The 13,621-nt window shown below is 41.1% G+C and overlaps 1 protein-coding gene across 1 annotated transcript in view; it reads right to left on the minus strand.

The window, feature by feature from the left end:
- Positions 1-10,459: 10,459 nt before the first annotated feature.
- LOC143808729 (cytochrome P450 2K4-like) overlaps positions 10,460-13,621 on the minus strand; it is a 98,021-nt gene continuing 94,859 nt past the window's right edge. The window contains exons 9-10 of the mRNA XM_077291671.1: positions 11,386-11,527; positions 10,460-10,806 (exon numbers count right to left, since the gene is read on the minus strand). Coding sequence (XP_077147786.1) covers positions 10,613-10,806; positions 11,386-11,527 — 336 coding nt within the window. The 3' untranslated portion in view covers positions 10,460-10,612. The remainder of the gene's footprint in view (positions 10,807-11,385; positions 11,528-13,621) is intronic.

Genomic DNA, 13,621 nt, shown 5'->3' on the forward strand with positions numbered 1-13,621 from the left:
ACAGTTCTTTCATATGGCTAAAAAAGCTAAATTTGCTTGATATATCTTTGCTTGATATATCTTTATATGCTTGAAGACGTTGGTCAAGAGAAGCGATAAGCTGATCAATGATAGGCAAGAAAGTTTCTGTTCTGTATTTTTCAGAAGGGCTGAGTTGTACTTCTTCCGTATGGCGACAATCCAATGGATTGAGACACACGTTTCGGCGCCTGTGTGCCTGTGTCCAGTTATCATCTAAACATACTCAGATAAACCAGACAGCTCTTCGCCTTGCTTCTCATAAATTTTGAAGGATTCACGCTTTGATGCGATATAGTTTCTTAAGCTGGTCAGTGATGCCACAGCAGTGTTTAGATCGAGTTTTGCGTGTTGTAGATTTTTACTAGTAGCATCTGTTCTTTGCAGGATATCATTCCAGAAGGTGGTGTGAATACCAATTTCAAGCTGATTCATTTGTCTTAACAGTCCTTCTGCTTCACACCAGCTTTTTTATTCAAAGTAATCAGCAATCTGTTTAAGTACATCTTTAATCAGCTGATTGTCCTGCTTAAGGGCCTTAGTATCTTCATCTCTGCAGAATCAACGAGTTGTTGTGACACGTTTGAGAGTCAATGCTGTTGCTGAGCCAATTTTTTTCAAAGCCTCTGTCAGGAGCTGATGCCGATGCGTTGAAACTGTGAAGAAGAGGAACAGCTTTTCAAGGAGGTAAAAAAAATGTACAGCACTAGAGCATCTTACTACAGCATTTTTAGCAACCAGATTTAAAGAGTGTCGTACAAGGAATCCAGGATACAAGATTGTTCCTCTCTCACACTTTGTCTTGCAGGCCGTTGTATTTGCCCCTCATTGCAGATGCATTGTCATAACTTTGACCGTGGCAATTTACCAGGTCTAGGTCATGTCTCTTCAAAAATTCCAACAAGGCATTGAACATGTCTTGAGCGCCATGGCCTTTATTTGCCATAAATGCTACAAAACGTTCCACAGGGCCATCTTTCTCCATATATCACAATACAAGGGTTAGTTAGTCAACGTGAGCTCCATTGGGTGTGGAGTCCAAAGAGATGGAGTAGTATTTTGATTTATTAACTCGAGAAACAATTTCTCTGAGGACTTGAGTTTTGGTATGATGTGAAAGAAAGTCGTTGTACTGGGTGATGAGTTCAAGAATGCCCAGAAAGTTTCCTTTTCTAGGTGATCCAACCAATTCGTTATCTCCTCTAAATGCTAAGCCACGCTCGGCAATAAACTGAATAACATTTACTACTCGTTTCAATAATGACCTCCAATAATGCTCCTGAGCCTCGACCTGTTGCATTTGCTCCTCATCAATTTGCCCAATCGCTTTTAGCCTCATATTTGAAAGCAATTGTAGAGTTCCGCTGACCGCTCATCACTTTTTATACGTTCTTGTGAATGTTTCCAATCACAGAATCCATTAGACGAAAGCTGAGAAGACTCAGATGCTGTAATAAATAAAGCCTTTGAAGCACTAAATGCGTCATTTAGAGGGAGAGAAGCATATAAATTCCTCATTATGACTTCTCCATTATGATTTTCAGGATGGAAAAGCCCAAGTGTGCACATTCTTGGAATATTGCGGTTCTTTCTAGGTTGCTGAACCGAGCGTGCAATGAACAAACTTTCATCACAGTGCTGGATTGTTGCTACAACCCCTTTCAGCCAGTAATCTCGCATCGGTTCCGAAATAATAGATGGCCAAAGTCCAATGTCATCGCTCCCTGGTGAGCCCTCAACTTCACCTTCTTCATAAGATGTGCCACTATCATTCTCCTTTTCTTTGTGTTCTTCAGTTGTACACATTACTACTTCAGCCTTTTCTTTGCCAGCATCAACAACCTTTTCCACTGAAGCATTGCCAGGTTGATCAAAGTCTACAAGGTCATTACTCCTTTCCGATACTTGCCTTGAATGAACAGTGAAGAACTCGTCCAATTTTCTTGTCTTCGCTATTTCTTCTGTTGATTTCATTGTTGCTTCTTTTGCCTTACGTCTTTTAGAAGCACCAGACTCCCAAATTCTTGTGCGATGTCTGTGCCTATCTCCTTCATGATTTTCCATGATGTTAATCTAAATGTAACAAAATTACCTTGTCAACCCTTAAAGTCCTGAAAGAGAATTAAAGAATAAAATATGTACATATGTCTGTATGTTTATTGTAGAAATTTGGGCAGTCTATATCAAAGACTGCTGCTGGGCTCTATAAGTCAGAGGGTACTGCTGGGCTGTATATGCATGAGAGGCTTTTGCTGGGCTGTATATACAGTATATGAGGGGCTGCTGCTGGGCTATATATATATATATATATATATATATATATATATATATATATAAGAGGGGCTGCTGCTGGGCTGTATATATTAGAAGCTGCAGCTGGGCTGTATATATATATGAGGGGCTGCTGCCGGGCTGTATATATAAGAGGCTGTTTACCTGTATATATCAAAGGCTGTTGATGTGATGGCTGTATATAGAATAGAGGCTGAGGGGCTGTATAAAGAGTATACACAGCACTATACTCTAAACAGGTCCACACTATATACATACAGTATACACAGACACACTGCAATGCAGGATATAGTGTGGACCTGTGTATACAGTATGGTACTGTGTAAGACAGGAGCTGCAAGAAAGATGCACAGACAGACAGACATACACAGACACACCACACTGACAGACACACACACAGACAGACAGGCAGAGATCATACTCACCCACCTGCGACACTTTGAAGACTGAACCACTTCACCTCTGGATCTTCAGTGACTGAAGATCCAGAGTGAAGTCCTGCCGCGCTCCGCGGTGGAGAATCCTCTTCTCGCACCAACATCGTGGCTCGGCCTCCTTCCTAGAAGGTAGCTGAACAAACTCTTATCTTATCCAATCTGAGGGAGCGATCATATAGCTGAATAGGTAGCGCCTAGAAGCTTCTGTTGGGATCGGAGAAGGCTGCTACATGCCATAAGCTAAGCATTAGGTACAGGAAGGGTACTAAGGAAGTCTGGCTAGCCAGGTCAGTGGATGCTGACACAGGTCAGGTGCCATGACTCTGCCGCTCTTCGTCAGCCACTGAGATGTAGGACCAAAGCCAGGTCCCTACAATAGTTTCTCTTTTGCTAAATGTTCCTTACCATAAGAAACAGTTCACAGCAAACAGATGTGTATTTTACATATTTTGAGATATTTATCCCTATATTGGTGGGAGGCCACCACTTGGTGGGTGGCCCAGGGCCCGGACTCCATGGGCCCCTCCCTAAATCTGGGCCTGCTCAGGGTGCATCAGTGTCAGCACAAACTATCCATCGATATTGAATGAAATGAAACACCATAGGAAGAGATTCAGGAGGACTCCACTGCTGACACAGAGACATAAAAAAGCTAGACTGCTAATTGTACAGTATGTGAGTAAGCTAAAATCCTTCTGAGAAAGCATCTTTTGGACAGTAGAGACATAGATAGAGCCTTTTGGTAAATCACATCATTCCACTGTTTACAGGAAACACAATGAGGCCTACAAAGAAAATAACAGAGTACCTTCAGTTAAGCATGGTGAATTTTCCAAGATGTTTTCAGGTTGTTTTGCTGCCTCTGGCAATGAGTGCATTGATTGTGTGTAAGGCATCATAAAATCGGAAAAATACCAACAGATACTGGGTCACAATGTAGTGCCCAGTGTAATAAAGCTAGGTTTGCAGCATAGATCATGGGTCTTCCAGTCGTATTTAGAGTTTATGCTGCCATAGGCACTTTTAGTGCTGCCTCTCCCATTGGTGAGTATGACTAATGCAGACACTGTCGGCAGTGACTTAGGCTACTTTCACATCAGCGGCAGATCCAGCAGCCAACACAAGGGGCCAGCATAGGCATTTTCCTTTTAATGGGAACAAACCTGGGAAATGAGAAGGGGTTGTTCAAATCTGACCATTCTGTGTCCATTAAATGATCAATATTTCTGCATTGATCCAAATTTATTTTCTTAACCTAAATTGCATTTCGGAGGGTTTCAGCTTTCAAAAGAATAATTTATACAACTAATGGATGAATTTAACAACAGGTTATAAACTTTTATGTACATAACATGGATAAGCGACATAACTTCTGTCAGGGAGTGTATACAACAAGAACTAGTGCAATTGTAAACTTTCTTTCTTGCTTATCTTCAAAAACGTGGTGAAAATAAATAATCAAAATTAACAATAATATAGAGCAATGACGACATATTACCACCACATAGTGACAGAATAATACCACATACAAGGAACAAATACCTCCATACCGTGACCAGATCACATATTACCATCATATAGTGACCAGATAATACCACACACATGCAGGGAGAAATACTGCCCCACCATAAACAGATCACATACTACCACCACATAGTGACCGAATACTACAATACTGATCATTCATAAAAAAAACACAACACTAATGCCATTATATGCAGGAACTCTGTATATAATGTTAATGTGCAGGTAACACAGTGATCACTGGTGACATTGTACACAGGAGCTCTGCATATAGTGTTAGTGTATAGGTAATACAGTGATCATCAGTGACATTATACACAGGAGCTCTGTACAGTATATAGTGTCAGGTAACACACTGACTCACCAGTGACGTGTCTAGCTGAAGTCCTTCATCTTTGCTTTTCTTTTTCATGCATCGCAGACTGCCATCATTTCTTCAAGCCAGGACTCATCTCTGCATAAAATAACAGTTATCTAGAGCACCGCTTCCAGAGCACATTCCCCACTTTTCCCTTTCTTCTACACTACACATCTGAATACAGATGTGCACCCACCATTAATATATAACTAGTTATTATTAACCCACCACTGCACCCCCACCAACAATAAATAGCCATTTTCCCCACTTAATAAACATATACATTAATTAGCCCCTGTACTCTTTCCCCCAATTCATTACCAGTCACTGCATCCTCAACGCCCCCCACTATGTGCCTCCAGCTCCCCGATTCATTATATTTACATGCCCCTTCTGCCCCAATTCATTGTCACGTCTTCTCTCTCTCCCACCCCCACCCACTATTCATTATAAACTGCTCTCCCTCACATTAAATACATCATTTACTCCAACCACCCTTAAAATTCATCATTATTTGCTCTCCTCTAGGTCTTCATTTGCTCTCCCAATCCCCCACCTTCAATTCAATTGCTGTTTTCCCCCGTCCCTTACATCATCATTTGCAGTCCCCCTTCCCCTTCACTTCATCATGTGCAGTCCCCTTCCATTCCATTGCAATCCCCTGTCCCCTCCTTCACATTATTTGCAGCCCCCTACATCATTTGCAACCCCCTCCATCATTTGTAGCCCCAACTCCATCATTTGCAAATTACAGCCCCCTCCATCATTTGCAGGCCCCTGCCATCATCATTTGAAGCCCCCCTCCATTATTTGCAGATCCCCACTTTCATCATGTACAGACCCCCCTTTCATCATGTGCAGACCCCCATTTCATCAAGTGCAGATCCCTCTTTCATCATGTACAAATCCCCCTTTCATCATGTGCAGACCCCCCTTCATCATCTACAGATAACCCCCTTCATCATGTGCAGATTCCCCCTTTCATCATATGCAGATCCCCTCTTTCATGATGTGTAGAACCCACCCTTTCATCATATGCAGATCCCCTTTCATCATATGCAGATCCCCCTTCATCATCTACAGATAACCCCTTTCATCATATGCAGATCCCCTTTCATCATATGCAGATCCCCCTTTCATCATGTGCAGACCCCCTCTCTTCATGTGCAGATTCCCTTTTTTATCATGTGCAGATTCCTCTTTTCATCATATGCAGATCCCCTTTCATCATATGCAGACCCCACCCCTTTCATCATGTGCAGAACCCCCCTTTCATCTTGTGCAGAACACCCCCTTCATCATGTGCGGAACCCCGCATTTAATCATGTGCAGAATCCCCCCTTTCATCATGTGCAGACCCCTTCATCATGTGCAGAACCCTCTCCCTTTCATCTTGTGCAGAACCCCCTTTCATCATATGCAGAACCCCCTTTCATAATGGGCAGATCCCACCTTTCATCATTTGCAGACCCCCCTTTCATCATATGCAGATCCCACCTTTCATGATGTGTAGAACCCCCCTTTCATCATATGCAGATCCCCTTTCATCATATGCAGATCCCCCTTTCATCATGTGCAGACCCCATTCATCATGTGCAGATCTCCCTTTCTTCATGTGCAGATTCCCCCTTTTTATCATGTACAGATCCCCCTTTCATCATTTGCAGACGCCACACTTTTCAGTTTTTGAATTTCCACAAAAATTTAAAATAACCCATAAATTTCATTCAACTTCACAATTGTGTTCCACTTGTTGTTGATTCTTCGCCAAAAAATTACATTTGGTATCATTATGTTTGAAGCAGGATATGTGGGAAAAGGTTGAAAAGTTCCAGGGGGCCGAATACTTTCGCAAGGTACTGTATCAGAAGGGCTCATAGTACAGAGGGGTGAGACAAAGGAGTAACAGGTAACAGTCTGAGGTCAAATGACAGGAGGGTACGTCAAAACCAGGGAGTACAACAAATGGATAGTCAGAGGCTCAAGTCTGTGGTTAGTTACCTGAAATCAGAGAGAGTCAAGGCAGAAGTGATAATCTACAAGAGTAGTCACAACTAAATCCAGGGTTATCAGCAAGATCAGATCATAATTCAGACTTTTGAACCCTACTTGGCGATGGTATTTTAAGTTTAAGGTTTCTGTATGATAGCCAGAACCTATCACCCACTTTTAAAACAAGAGCCGCCAAACATCTTCTATTAACCTTCTGTTTTTGGCAACCTTGAACAACCCCAATATTCCATTAAACTGCCTTCCAAACATTCTTGAGCTTTTTTATAACAACCTCCACTTTACCTTACACTCAGAACTTATCCTGAAAAATTCACTAAAATGGGGATGAAAACCGTAATTACAGAAAAATAAAAAAAGTTCAATATGGATTTATTGACCCAACTTTTAACGGTAAGCTCTGCCAGATGTAGGAATGAGTACCAGTCCTCCTGCTGAGTCAGAACAAATCTTCTCAAAATTTGCTGTGAACATTGATTTGTCCTTTCTGTCTGACCATTGGTTTCGGGGTGGTGTAAATCATGCACGGAGGGTGTTGTTTAAGATACAGCGGCATCACAGACAAGAAAATAACTAATTTCCATACAGTCCACTATCAGTAAATATTTTACTTAGGAACAAATGATGAACTGTGTAGGAGATGTGGGTTAATTCCGCACTGCCTTAATAATGAAGTTCCAAAGGATAATGAAATTAGACGGTGGTTTATTCAACGCGTTCCAAGGTCAGTGTGACCCTTTCTTCAGGAAATTCCAAATTCAACCAGGAACAAAGATATTTCTACTCGGTTTTGATAAGCGCACAAAGAAAACACATCAAACAAACATTTTGCCAGAAGACTATGTCAGCTGTGCTGGACAGCTCGGCACCCAAGGGAACTGTATCTGCTATTTTCTCTATATGACTTTACCTGTTGTCGTGTCCCTCTGAATCTGTCGCCATTACCTTATTACACCCTGATAGAAGACTGCTTTCATTAAGTGAGTGCAAAGCACTGGTTCGCCTGCAGTCTAGCACAGTGGTTCACAATCTTAAGAATTTATATATACACTGCTCAAAAAAATAAAGGGAACACTTAAACAACAGAATCTAACTCCAAATAAATCAAACTTCGGTGAAATCAAACTGTCCACTTCAGAAGCAACACTGATTGACAATCAATTTCACATGCTGTTGTGCAAATGGAATAGACAACAGATGTAAATTATTGGCAATTATCAAGACACCCTCCATAATGGAGTGGTTCTGCTGGTGGTGACCACAGACCACATCTCAGTACCAGTGCTTTCTGGCTGATGTTTTGGTCACTTTTGAATGTTGGTTGTGCTTTCACACTCGTGGTAGCATGAAACGGACTCTACAACCCACACAAGTGGCTCAGGTAGTGTAGCTCATCCAGAATGGCACATCAATGCAAGCTGTGGCAAGAAGGTTTGCTGTGCCTGTCAGCTTAATGTCCAGAGGCTGGAGGCTCTATCAGGAGACAGGCCTGTACACCAGGAGACGTGGAGGGGGCCGTAGGAGGGCAACAACCCAGCAGCAGGACCACTACCTCTGCCTTTGTGCAGGGAGGAACAGGAGGAACACTGCCAGAGCCCTGCAAAATGACCTCCAGCAAGCCACAAATGTGCATGTGTCTGCACAAACAGTTAGAAACCGACTCCATGAGGATGGTCTGAGGGCATGACGTCCACAGTTGGGGGTTGTGCTCACAGCCCAACACCATGCAGGATGCTTGGCATTTGCACAGAACACCAGGATGGACAAATTTGCCACTGGCACCCTGTGCTTTTCACAGATGAAAGCAGGTTCACACTGAGCACATGTGACAAACATGACAGAGTCTGGAGACACTGTTGAGAGTGAACAGCTGCCTGCAACATCCTTCAGCATGACCGGTTTAGCATTTGGTCAGTAATGGTGTGCGGTGGCATTTCTTTGGAGGGCCACACAGCCGTCCATGTGCTCGCCAGAGGTAGCCTGACTGCCATTAGTTACCAAGATGAGATCCTCCGACCCCTTGTGAGACCATATCCTGGTGTGGTTGGCCCTGGTTTTCCCCTATTGCAGGGCAATGCCAGACCTCATGTGGCTGGAGTGTGTCAGCAGTTCCAGCAAGATGAAGGCATTGAAGGTATGGGCTGGCCTGCCCATTCCCCAGACCTGAATCGGATTGAGCACATCTGGGACATCATGTCTCACTCCATCCACCAACGTCACTTTGCACCACAGACTGTCCTGGAGCTGGCGTATGCTTTTGTCCAGGTCTGGGAGGAGATCTCTCAGGAGACCATCCGCCGCCTTATCAGGAGCATGACCAGGCGTTGTAGGGAGGTCATACAGGCACATGGAGGCCACACACAATACTGAGCATCTTTTCCTTGTCATGAGGCATTTCCACTGAAGTTGGATAAAACTGTAATTTGATTTTCCACTTTGATTTTGAGTATCATTCCAAATCCAGACCTACGTGGGATATTAATTTTGATTTACATTGATAATTACTATGTTTTATTGTTCTGAACACATTCCACTATGCAATGAATAAAAATGTGCAACTGAAATATTTCATTCAGAGATATCTATGATGTGGTATTGTAGCATTCCCTTTATTTTTTTTTTTGAGCTGTATATATATATATATATATATATATATATATATATATATATACATATGACCAATACCTGGTCTTAAAGTTTTTTAGAATGATAAAAAGCCACCTGATAATGAGCAGCGAGTGCAGATGCAAAATACTGATAAAATAATCACTCACACACTTGCCAATCATGGGGGGTTGATTGTCTAACATTCTTAATGCAAATAGATATGGCTTATAAAGGGTGCCAGTCACATAGTCTGTGTAACTCCAGTATATAACTGATATGTTATATATGGCTTCAGTCAGCTAACAAGTCCATCCTTACAATTTTAGAGTAGCATAGACATACTAACATAGAGATGAGGAAAGGTCGTGGTTATGCATAAATTGAGAGGGAAAAATGCACCTAGAGTTTGCATATAGAAGGGCTTGATATAATGGGGCTATTGTTTGTGATCACTTGGCAGTTTTAATAATGACTACTACAGGTAGGCTTGGCTTTAGCCCCTTTATTTACCAGATCCCTAGGATGCCCTGGCCTTAAGCATTTTACTTTTGTTTAGGGATCTGTACTTACACAGGGTCCCCTGAGTTGGGGCCATGGAGTAGATAGTTGACTGGTGGTGCAGGCTGACAGGATTGTTCAAGTCAGCAATGTAGAATCAGGAGGGCAGCGATGGTACAAAATCGGAAGGCAGAAGAATCATTAGGAAAAGGTCTGACATCAAAAGAAGTGTAACACATGCTTAACGTGCTGGAAAAGAGATGTAGATAAGGGCTAGTAAAACTATATCTGGCAGCTCCCAGCCATAAACTGTGAGTATTAGTAGGGTGTTTTTTGTCCCAATGACCAAAGCAGGGAGGGACAGCATACACAGTCAAATTTCCAGACTGGACAGCATTACAGGTCCAGCTTCTCCATCACCAGAGATGCACACAGAAAGAATATGATGATAGTGGTCTATGAAAGCAGTGACTTCATGTTCTGCACCTTCTAGGAAATAACATCATTCCTAAAAAGGCCCAATAGATTGCTAACAATTCACAGGAATCAGTTTAATTCGTCTGTTTCATGAAAAGTGTTGGTGTACCTTGAGATTTCATTACGCTGAACCATCTCCACTGAAAAATCCTTTTAAATGAAGATTATTTAGAAATGTGCTTAATTTAGTTTTTATAAAGTGATTGCGCAATAAATAGAGATCAGTCTGAGGATGATCATGGCCTTTAACATCAAAAATGTTTAATGGCTAACACAGCATGACATTCATTTTGCTGTACAACTGTACATCACACATAGATTACAGAAAAGTTCATTTTTTCTAGATACTGTATCATTCACCAATATTCCCATGTATTCTATAACTAGCTTTCTATGCATCTTCTTGGATCCGTGGAATAGCACAAATTTTTTGAGGAACTGGAGGTCGAGTAAATCCAACAGTTGTGGTTAGATTTGCCTCACTGACCCCAGGAGGAAGTCGGAAAGTAAATTTCTGTAAAAGGTTGGTAAAAAAGAGGAAAAGCTCCATTCTGGCCAAATTTTCTCCTGCACATACTCTACGACCTGCAGAATAAAGCAAAGGCAATAAATATGAAGTTAACAGCAAATACATGATTGCATTGCTTTACAGATATAGTGAATCCTTTAAAATAAAATATGGAGAGATGCGAAAGATAAATATAAGATAAATAGATAGATAGATAGATAGATAGATAGATAGATAGATAGATAGATAGATAGATAAATAGATAGATAGACTTTGTCTAGGTTACTCTTCAAGCTATTAAGGACCTCTTATACAGTTCAAAAACTATAGAGACATCCAAATCTGGAGAAACAATGAATTAGAAGCTTATGAATTTCAATGATCAGGAACCCACTGCTCCCATGCTTTACATATTACATATACTCTTTCATCCTATATAAAAATCCCCCCCCCTTACAATGTGTCTTTCTTGTAATGAGATATGTGAGACAAAATAGAGAAGGTTGTGGTGTCAAGATATTGGTGAGGTTACCTATGAAAAATTCCATCTATACAATGTAAATCTCATGTCTGGTTGTGATGTCCTCCTCTAGACTTCCATTTGGCTAATGGCACCTAATTGTGACTGGAATTAAAGAAATGTATGAAGCGAATACCTGCTGAAAATGCCAAGAAGGCTTCATTCTTCACGAACTGCCCATTTGAGTCGAGGAAATTATTTGGGTCAAATTCTTTTGGGACTTTGAATTGTTTCTTGTCATGTAAGACAGATGTCAGCAATGGAATGATGTATGTACCCTATAAAAAAGGCATGACATATAGGATATATCTCTCATACTTGCTAACATTTATGACTATAATATTTTTTATTTACATTAACTCATTGACATAAATTTTCACGATAAGTCATTAAGGAAAGTATGGAGCCAGCCCAGGAGCTACAGTAAGTCTGGTTTATTTGTGGCAGATGTCGGCTGTGTTATGTTTAGGATAATGTAGCCTACCCGTGCCAAAGTCTTTGTTATCTTTAACCTAAATCTCTAAGATTACGGAGACACCCGGTAGTCTTGTTGTACTTTTCTATTTTTGTTTCTTTTTTACCACTACTCGGCAAGATATCAGTCCTTGCCATAAGAAGATTTTCTGTGTTATGAAGAGAACCTACCCAGAGCAACAAATGGTAAGAAAATAATAAAATAATCTATACTTCCCAATTTACTTTGCTGCTTAAATGCCATATCATTGTTCATCCAGCCACTTTCAGTGCACATACAGGTGCTTCTCACAAAATTAGAATATCATCAAAAAGTTAATTTATTTCAGTTCTTCAATACAAAAAGTGAAACTCATATATTAGATAAAGTCATTACAAACAGAGAGATCTATTTCAAGTGTTTATTTTGGTTAATGTTGATGATTATGGCTTAGAGCCAATGAAAACCCAAAAGTCATAATAAGTTATGAATACTTTATAGAATAGTTTATAACACCAGCTTGAAAAATTATTTTAAAATTTGAAATGTTGGCCTACAGAAATGTATGTTCAGTAAATGCACTCAATACTTGGTCGGGGCTCCTTTTGCATCAGTTACTGCATCAATGCGGCGTGGCATGGAGGCGATCAGCCTATGGCACTGCTAAGGTGTTATGGAAGCCCAGGTTGCTTTGATATCAGCCTTCAGCTCATCTGCATTGTTGGATCTGGTGTCTCATCTTCCTCTTGCCAATACCCCATAGATTCTCTATGGGTTTAAGGTCTGGTGAGTTTGCTGCCAATCAAGCACAGTGATACTGTTGTTTTTAAACCAGGTATTGATACTTTTGGCAGTGTGGACAGGTGCCAAGTCCTCCTGGAGAATCAAATTTCTATCTCCAAAGAGCTTGTTGACAGAGGGAAGCATAAATTGATCTAAAATTTCCTGATAGATGACTGATCTGACTTTTGTCTTGATAAAACACAGAGGACCTACACAAGAGGATGACATGTCTCCCCAAACCATTACTGATTGTGGAAACTTCACACTAGACCTCAAGAATCATAGATTGTGTGCCTTTACACTCTTCCTCCAGACTCTGGGACCTTGATTTCCAAATGAAATGCAAAATTTACTTTCATCTGAAAACAACACATTGGAGCACTGAGCAACAATCCAGTTCTTTTTCTCCTTGGCCCAGGTAAGATGCTTCTGGCATTGTTTATTAGTCATGAGTGGCTTGACACAAGGAATGAGACACGTGCAGCCCATGTCCTGGATACGTCTGTGTGTGGTGGCTCTTGAAGCAATGACTCTAGCAGCAGTCCACTGCTTGTGAATCTCCTCCAATTTTTGAAAAGCCTTTTCTTAACAATCCTTGCAAGGCTACGGTTATCCCGGTTGCTTGTGCACCTTTTTCTACCACACTTTTTCCTTGCACTCAACTTTCCATTAATATGCTTGGATACAGCTCTCTGTGAACAGCCAGCTTCTTTAGCAATGACCTTTTGTAGCTTACCCTCCTTTTGAAGTTTGTCAATGACTGCCTTAGGAACATCTGTCAAGTCAGCAGTCTTCCCCATGATTGTGGATCTTACTGAAACAGACTAAAGGACCTTTTTAAATGCTTAGGAAGACTTTGCAGATGTTTTTGTTAATTATTCTAATTTCCTGGGATAATGCTCTTGGGTTTTCATTGGCTGTATGCCATAATCATCAACATTAACAGTCTTCATCCCAACCCTAACCCATCTCTTCAACCTATCACTAACAACTGGTGTTTTCCCCTCAAGCTTTAAACGTGCCTCAATCACATCTATCCTCAAAAAGCCCTCTCTTGATCCATCCTCTGCATCTAGCTATCGCCCTATATCACTTCTCCCTTATGCCTCAAAACTACTGGAACAACACATCCATC

This window comes from Ranitomeya variabilis, chromosome 2 (genome assembly GCF_051348905.1).
Source record: "Ranitomeya variabilis isolate aRanVar5 chromosome 2, aRanVar5.hap1, whole genome shotgun sequence".
Classification (NCBI taxonomy): domain Eukaryota; kingdom Metazoa; phylum Chordata; class Amphibia; order Anura; family Dendrobatidae; genus Ranitomeya; species Ranitomeya variabilis.